At 59.0% G+C, this 8,454-nt stretch overlaps 1 protein-coding gene across 3 annotated transcripts; it reads right to left on the reverse strand.

Moving 5' to 3' along the window:
• Positions 1-68: 68 nt before the first annotated feature.
• Positions 69-6,902, reverse strand: LOC137158839 (uncharacterized). 3 transcript variants are annotated; one of them, XM_067556769.1, is made up of 7 exons: positions 6,835-6,902; positions 4,355-4,581; positions 3,765-3,903; positions 3,385-3,515; positions 2,882-2,934; positions 2,561-2,685; positions 69-555 (listed from the first exon to the last, which is right to left on the reverse strand). In XM_067556769.1, the coding sequence occupies exons 2-7, from the start codon at positions 4,567-4,569 to the stop codon at positions 529-531; spliced, it is 690 nt and encodes a 229-aa protein (XP_067412870.1). In that variant the 5' UTR covers positions 4,570-4,581; positions 6,835-6,902; the 3' UTR covers positions 69-528. The 3 variants fall into 3 exon arrangements, with proteins under 3 accessions (XP_067412870.1, XP_067412879.1, XP_067412888.1); XM_067556778.1 differs by lacking the exon at positions 6,835-6,902 and adding an exon at positions 6,317-6,496; XM_067556787.1 differs by lacking the exon at positions 6,835-6,902 and adding an exon at positions 4,769-4,785.
• Between the last annotated feature and the right edge of the window lie 1,552 nt (positions 6,903-8,454).

Raw genomic sequence — 8,454 nt, forward strand, 5'->3', positions numbered from 1 at the left:
TCAGCTCCTAGCAGTGTTTGACCCCCAGCACCCCATCTGGGCCAGCACCAGGGCAGAACCAGTCCCTGAACCTAAGCAGCAGAAATTCAGGCAGCCCCACAGACATGGACTTCAGGCTGCACAGTGGAGACCAGGGTTTTGTGGGGCCAGATTTCACGAGGGCTCAGCTCCCGCCTGGGTGCATCACAGCGGCTTTGTCTGCTGGGTGAGTGAGGGAGGTGGAGGTGGGGGGGGTGACCCTATCCTAATGGCCGATGGGGGGCATGAAATTCTGGCCCTGAAATGCACAGGCTGGCCAGTGCCAACCGGGGAAAACTCTGCATGAGCCAGGCGAGCATGAACTGCGTCTGCACTGGAGTTTCAAACCATCTCTGCTACAGACGAAGGGGAGCAGCTGATCTGGTCAGGGGCTAAAGCGCTACTGTTCAGGTGTGGTGGGCAGGACGGCTGAGTCCGTGACATCCAGGCGATGGGTTGGGAGGTGGCGTTACGCCGGATGTTGAGGGACCGATCACCGCAGCCTTGTGTTTATGGACTCGGCTTCTGTTCCTGACGCTAGGAGGGAAGCATAAACGAATGATTACGTCAGAAGCCCTGGACTTCTGCTAGGCGTGACAAGTCCCTGTCCAGCTCGGTGGCTCAGGTTCCCTGTTGGTACAATGGTGTTAATGACCTCAGAGGACGTTTGCAAGCGGCATGGGCCCGCTGGAGTGTCACAGCCACATCTGAACAGGGAACAGCAGTGACCAGAACTCGGCCACTTTGTGACATTTGCCCTTTCGAGACGCCCAGGAGGCAATAACCAAGTCTGGCACGGAGAGACGTCATCTGCTGGACCCTCCTGCACCAGCCCTGGCTGGCCACACAGCCAGGAATCTCCCCCCCATGGAAGCAGGGTGGGGGGCGGGATGGAAATGCAGTAGAGTGACAGGGGATGGCTGGGCCTGGACCCTGGGACTTTGCTCCTTGTATTTGTATCTGCAGGGAGCCCCTCTGAGGGGGGCTGGTTCTTTTAAAGCAGCAGCTAATAAAATATAGTTTTGAAGCAAGTGTAACACTGCAGGGCACTGCCAAGGACAAAGGGGACATCAGGCAGGTAGAGCAGCTGCTAAGACCCCCGGTGCGTCCCCCGACCCAGCTCCCAGCCCTTCCACCACGCCTGATCTGGTGCCTTTTGCTGGTAAGACAAAGGTGGGGGTTGGGCCCCAGCCCCAGAACTGATTTGTGTGTGTGTGTGTGTGATAGTGTCTAGGGGGGATGGTTGGAGGGGGTGTTCCGGGGGGGCCTGCACATCAATGAGGCGATTCTAGCCTGTGTTTGGGGGAGCTGTAGGTCTGGATCTATAGTGGGTGTGCAGATGGGTTTGTTTATGGGATGTGCATCTAGCGGAGGGGTTTGTGAGTCTGTCTGGGGGGGTGTCTGTGTGTCTGGGGGTGTTCCATGTGTGTGTCTATGAGCCCCCTCACTTCTCCCACAACACAGACCAAAGGGCGGTGAGGGGCATGACCTGCACCGTGGGACAATTCCCCCATGCACCCCCCCCCCCACTAAAGTCCATGGGGCAGCAGCTTCCGTTTTTATCCTTTATTTGCTCAGAGGTTTCAACTCCTGGTGCTAACGGTGCCGATTCCCCAAAGGCCCTGGTGGCCTGGTGCTTTCATCCCCGCTGTGGTGGGCAGGGTGGCTGAGGCTTTGGCATCCAAGCGCTGGGTTGGGACGAGCACACGCTGCAGTGACAACGACCCGTCTGCTAACCCTCACCCTAAGGCATGTGGCACAGGACAGGAGCTGGGGTCTCTGCCTGCATTGACCCCAGACTCCCCTCTGGGTTGTCACCATTGTCCAAAGTGTGTGCAGAAAGGGACAATTAAATCCCCACGCCTGGAGCAGGGAAACCCCCACATCTGCCATCTTCAGCCTCCTGCCCCCTCGGGTCACCCCCCACCAGCTCCCACTGCTCAGCACTCAACACCCTGTAGTTGAGGCTCCGGTAGGTGGAGACGTTCTGCATGCGGCTTGCCCGTGTGGCCTCGTAGATCTTCCTGACCACAGAGGGTGGGGGCTCAAAGCCGCCTAGCTGTGCCAGCTCCTGGCAATACCCCCACTGCAGCCCCCCCAGCCAGTGGAAGTGGTTGGGGGATCCCCCTGCCGCGAGATATTGACGCAGCTCCCCCTCGGCTGCCGCCTGCATCTCCGCAGCAGGAGGCAGGCAGCAGGTGCCCACCAGCACGGCCAGGCAGAAGAGCACCTGGCAGTGGAAGAAGGGGAAGGGGCAGATCTTCTGGCACAGCCCGATGAAGAAGAGGCTGGGGTGATGCGGGGGCAGCAGGTGCCGGTAGAGCGGTGTCACTGTGTGGTCCGTGATCTGCAGGCCCAGGCGGGGGGGCGACAGGAAGGGGAAGTGGTACCGGTACCCAGTACAGAAGATGAGCACGTCAGCCCCGTGCTCTGTGCCGTCTCCGAGCTGGACCGTGCCCCCCGCTACGCTCACCACCGGTGCCCCCTGCAACACATTCCCTGGCAGCATGGGCACTGGGGGCTGCCGGTGGCTCAGGATCACCTGCTGGGCCACGGGGGCCAGCTGCAGCGCCAAGTCCAGGCCCGACGGGCCGGCCCCCAGCAGTACCACAGTGCGGCCTGCGAAGGGCTCCGGGCAGCGGTACTGGTGGCTGTGCAGCAGCAGGCCTGGAGGAGGGAGATGGAGGTGAAAGGGAGAACAGTGGGGGTTCCCCACCTCCCAGGGGGTTCCCCACCTCCCAGGGGGTTCCCCACACATAGCGTTGGGCTACCCCATTGAGAATCTCCCTCCAGGGAAGCCACTTCCCCAGGCCAGCACTGGAGACGAGCTGGATCTTCCCCACTGAACCCTGGAGGCTCTTACCTGTGAAGGTCCCTAGGCCAGGGATGGGGGGGATGAAGGGGTTGGAGTAGTGACTGCAAAGGGAACAGAAAGAGCGGCCCTGTTAGTGCTACAGAGCTGCCTTCCCTGATGCTGTCCTTTGGGGCCTGAGGGGGCCCCATTTGCTTACACAGACCCCCCAAGAAGGGCACGCCTCCCTGGGGCTCCCCCACCCTGGGGAATGGCCCTCACACCCCCCACTGCGGGGACTGGCTCATGACTGCCCCCAACACCTTGGGCTCCCCCACAGCCACAGTTTCCAGCCCCCCCTGGATCTGGGTTCCCTGTCTGCCCTCTGCATGCCCCCAGGATCCCTCTGCAGAGAGTGCAGCCCCCTCCAGCCACGAGAGCCCTCCCACGCACCCACCCTGGCAAGCGACCCCTCTCAGCCCCTTTGCCAGCCGCTCAGAGACACATGGGGTGGGGGGCAGCAGCAGCAAACTGGCACCGACCCCCCACCCCAAGCGATCACCCGAGGGCCTCACCCACTGCAGACCAGGACAGCATCGAAGCGCTCGGTCGCCTGCACTCTCCGGTCCTGGGCCCAGCAGGCCATGACGTCCCAGCTGCCCTCGCTGCCCTCGGCCGGGCTCACGGCATCCACCAACCATGAGAACTGGAAGGAGAGGCGGGAACAGCTCAGACCCAGACTGTGATGGGGGTGCGGGGCATGGGGTGGTAATAACCTCATCCAGAGACTGCTGGTGGGCCAGGGCAGGGGCAGGGGCACAGACCTGACCTCCTGGGGTGGGAGGGTGTCGTGTCCTGTTGGGGCCCAGCTCCAGGCTCAAGCCCGGTCTCTTTGTGTAGGCAATGGGGATCCCAAGGCGTTACAGTTCCCCCAGGCCTCCGGGGTCCCACTCACCCTGATGTGCTCTCGGATGCGGAAGTGGTCAGTGTAACTCTCCAGATAGGCCAGCACGTCTGAGTGGTGCAGGAAGGATGGCAGGGAGGGGTCGAAGGGGAGGTCAGGGAACGCCATCACCTCCTTGGGCAGGTTGGTCCTGGGGATGCAAACACGGATTAACGCCCCCGCCCCAGCCAGGATGGATGTGCTGCCCTCCCCACAGGGTCCCTGGCCGCTTCTGCACCTGCCAGTCCTTTCCAGGGCTTGGCACCCCCAGGACTGGCCCCCTGCGGGTAGCAGAGGGTGTCCTGACTGCAGCAGGAAATGAGGGAGATGTGGAGGGTGTATGGGGGCGGGCAGTGAGGAGACAGACCCCCTGGGAGGACAGGGCCACTCATAGGGGGGTGTCCATGTGCAAAGCCTTATGTGGGGAGGGGATCCTCTGACCCGCCCACGTGGAGTCCTGGCAAGCACATGGGACTCTTCTCTTCTGGTGCTCCGCAGGGGCTGAGTTCTTCGTGCTTTCCCTGTGTGGGGTTTAGGGACAACAACTCTGCCCCTGCCTGGTGCCCGGAAGCACACGGCGCTCACGCCCCTGTGCCAGCTACCTGAGGTCCCGGTACATGCTGGAGTGGATGGGGAGCCCGTCCGGTCTCTGTGCCGTCTCTTCGGTATAGACCCAGGTGCCCCCAACGCGGCTGGACGCCTCGAACACCACGGGGGGTGCAAAGGACTCGGGGCGGGCAGCAATGTGGTGAGCCGCGCACAGCCCGGCTGCTCCCGCCCCGATCACTGCCACGCGCAGCTTTGCTGGGGCTGTCATCCCGCAGCACGGCTGGGAACAGGCAAAGCAGAGGGGATGAGAGATGGGGCCCAGACCTTCCCTTGCACCTCCCCCCACCCCACCAACCCCCCAGCTACCTGAAAACTCCCTGTAAACGCCATAACAACCCCCGCTGAAGTTCCCCAGCCACCACCTCCAACCCCTCCGCTCCCCCACACTGCTATAACTGCCCCCGAACCTCCTCAACAGGACAGGCTTCTCCCCCGTCCGCAGACACAGAACCACAACCAAATCCTGCGTGGACTTCGGCCTCTTCTCACACACTCTCAGCAGATTCCCCACCCACCGACACGCTGGCTTAGTCACCAGGGGGAAACTTTTCTAAAGATTCTAGCAGCCATTTCCCCAGAAGTTTCCCACCACTGCTCCCAAACAAACTAGCTATGCAAACTGGGACCTCTTGTCCAACGCTGAAATGCAGCCACCTCTGAGTTAGGGAGTAGGGGCTATTTATACAGGGATCCCCACCTGGCACTGAGATTCAACTGCCTCTGGGGTGGGGTGTGATGACTATTTATAGAGATGTGAGGGACCTAGTAAAACATTTTTTTTTGGAGGGGTGGGTGGGGAGGAAATATTTTTAAACCATTTTTTTCTGAGGCCTAGTCTGGAAAAATTGGGAATATTGGGAAAAACTGAAAAGAAGCTTACATGAAATATTTTCTCTCACAAAGAACAGTGAAAGGATGTTTAGAGTTACGTTTAAAATAATATTTTAGTGCTTCCCTTCAGTCCTTCAAAACGCTATAAGAACGGCCATACTGGCTCAGACCAGTGGTCCACCCAGTCCAGTATCCTGTCTTCCAACAATGGCCAATGCCAAGTGCTTCAGAGGGAACGAATAGGCAGTCATCAAGACAACCATCAAGTGATTCATCTGCCATTTCTACTAATAACTAGTAAGTTTTTACAATGAATCAAACGTTTCTCTAGAAACATGATTTTTTTTTCTGTTTCTGCATAATAATGTCAGGTCAGGTCTACCTACGTGTCATTTCTAAGCCCACAGGATACAACCTTCCTCTTTGTTTACAATCATATTCAGGCTGTCTATTGTCAACATTATATATGCTTTTTCTTGCTTGCCAATAGCCAAAAAATACACCTAAGTATGTAAGTGTGCAGCTGCCGCTCCATCCCCAATACCAGGTATATTTGTCATGTTTATCTGAATCAAAACTAAATCATTTATACTTGTTTCATAAATATACTGAACAGGGTTTTGTTATGAGCTAACTAAATTATACACGACACGGCTGATTCTTAAAGACGTAAATACAGTTTAATTTTGATAAGCAAGTAACTACTCCAGACATTTCAATTTTCCCCAACATTTTCATTTTTCCCATGCCTTTAAATTTCCAGCTATTTTACACCCTAGCTGTTTATACAGGAACCCTGTACCCAGTGCTGAGATGCAGCCACCTCTGGGGTGGGGTATGGGGACTGATTATAGAGGGACCCCTTGCTCAGGCTGAGATGCAGCGGACTCTGGGGTGAGGTGGGATGGAGTGCAGGGGGTTGTTTATACAAGGACCCATCACCTGATACTGAAATGCAGCCACCTCTGGTGTGGGTCACAAGGGATGTTTAGACAGGGTGACCCCCTTGCCCAGCCCTGAGATGCAGCCATCTCTGGGGTAGGGGCACGGAGGGGGAGGAGGCCCCAGTTTAACAGTCAAACACCAGCGTCACCCGAGTGTTTTGGACAGGAAATGAAAGATACCCCGGTTTCCGCTGGACACAGGATTGATGTTGCTCCCCGGGCCCTGAACCTCCTCAGCCGCCTCTCTCCCGGGGGCCGGAAGCACACGGCGTTGAGCGGCTACATTGTAACGCACGGAGGTGTATCCACTGGCGGGGGCGGGCAGCGCCGGCACCGGACTGCGGGTGTCGATTAGCAACAGCCGCCTCCGCCCCCGGGTCGTTCCTGGATTTAGTGCTTTAGTCGAAGTGCCGGAGCCGCACGGAGGAGCTGCCCCCGCCTTTGCGAACCAGCCCGGGACGTGGGGGCTGCTCAGAGCTCGGGGGGGGGGGAATAAAAAAGCCCCTCTGCCCCCCCCTCATCCCTGATGTTGCCCCCTCCTCTGCCCCATGCAACCCCAGAGGTGCGGATTGGACGGGACCTCAGGAAGGCCCCCCCCCCGCAGACTCTGCCTCTCCCAGCCCCCGCTTCGCCCCTTCCTCGAGACCCTGGGAACAGCAGCAGATGTGAGGGCAGCAGCCTCGGCACATGTCACTTACTGAGCCAGCGGGCAGCCTCCCCCGTCCGGGAGCCGGCACTCCCGGGGCATGCTGGGAAACGTAGTCCTTCTCCCGTCCCGGGGCACGCTGGGAAACGTAGTCCCTCTCCCGACCCGGCACTCCCGGGGCATGCTGGGAAACGTAGTCCTTCTCCCGTCCCGGGGCACGCTGGGAAACGTAGTCCCTCTCCCGACCCGGCAGTCCCGGGGCACGCTGGGAAACGTAGTCCCTCTCCCGACCCGGCAGTCCCGGGGCACGCTGGGAAATGTAGTCCCTCTCTCCGGGGGTCGCTCATCTGGCTTCCGAATCGTGAGCCGGACCCGAGTGTGGTGCTGACGGGAGACCCCAGAGGGGGCAGGACAGACAGACTCCGCTCAGCAGATCTGGAGTCAGATCTCGCAGCCCCGGGACCTGCTTCTGGGTGGGGAACGGGCCAGAGCTGCACTAATTCGACTGACAGAACTTCTCCTGGGTGTAAATAGAGACTTGTAGTTAGAATCATGGAGGGTGATTTTGCTCTTAGTTTGGGAGACTGGCTTTCAATTATTTCAATGTGTGGCAATTTTTCATGATATTTCATCTGCAGCTGTTACTCAAATGGTTTTAGTTAAACTATTCAAGGTATAGAAAACGATAATATATCTTTAATTTTAAGAGTCCATCATCAAGGAAAAACAGAATAGGAGCTGTCAGCTGGCCTGCCTCTCCAATATCTTGCTGCTTCTGAAGGGGTGGATAAATCTTTTGATTAAATAAAGGAACTTTCTGGCAGACAGAACTGTCAGGTGTGCATGTAAGTGAAACTGCACAGAGAGCGTCTAAAAGCAGCGTCGGAACCACCCTGCATGGCTAGGCAGAGAGATGTTGAGAACTGATCACGGCAGCTGACAGTGAAGTACTTGTCAAACCCAAGCCGCTAAGCTGAGCTTGCACCTGTCCCCGGGCTCCTTGCACACAGGCTGTATTTGCACGTGGCCAGGGGTGCGGGGCTGCAGCACAAGTCTCCAGGCAGCAGGAGTTGCTCAGCACAGCGGCTCGGAAACCTTCTTGCAGCAGCTTGGCCACGTGGCAGCCCGAGCCAGGGCATCGCCACCTCCGGCGGCTTTTCCCGGGGCAGCAGCGCGTCTTTCTGCCGGCGCCGCCACCGCCCCGTGTCGCAGGAGGCTTCGGGCCGGAGTCGGGCATGGAGGGTCCGAGCGGGGCCGCCCAGCGCGCGGGGTGAGGGGCGCTGCCCTCCACCCCATAGACCCTGCACTATCCAATCGGGCCCCCCAGCCCTCCATGAGCCCCCCTGCCAGGAACCCCCACAAATCGCCCAGCCAGAGACCCACTGCCCCCCATGGGACCCCCCCTCCAGCCCATAGACCCCCCAGCTGCCAGGGGACCCCGATCTAAGGACCCCCACCCGACACACGCACGCACGCACAGAGGAGTCCCCTTCCCTTCATAGACCCCACGGGACCCCATCCGCCCCCTAGATCAGTGGGGCATGTTTTACAACCACCATGCTGGGGTATTGCCCCCCACCTTTCCAGGGGTGCAGGAGAGAGCTCAGCAGGAGGGGGTGAAGGCAGAGATGTTTCAGCTGGTTGGGGGGCAGCCCGCTGTGCAGAGCAGGTT

This window comes from Emydura macquarii, unplaced genomic scaffold (assembly GCF_026122565.2).
Source record: "Emydura macquarii macquarii isolate MOO-44397 ecotype Brisbane River unplaced genomic scaffold, CSIRO-AGI_Emac_v2 contig_306, whole genome shotgun sequence".
Taxonomy (NCBI): domain Eukaryota; kingdom Metazoa; phylum Chordata; order Testudines; family Chelidae; genus Emydura; species Emydura macquarii.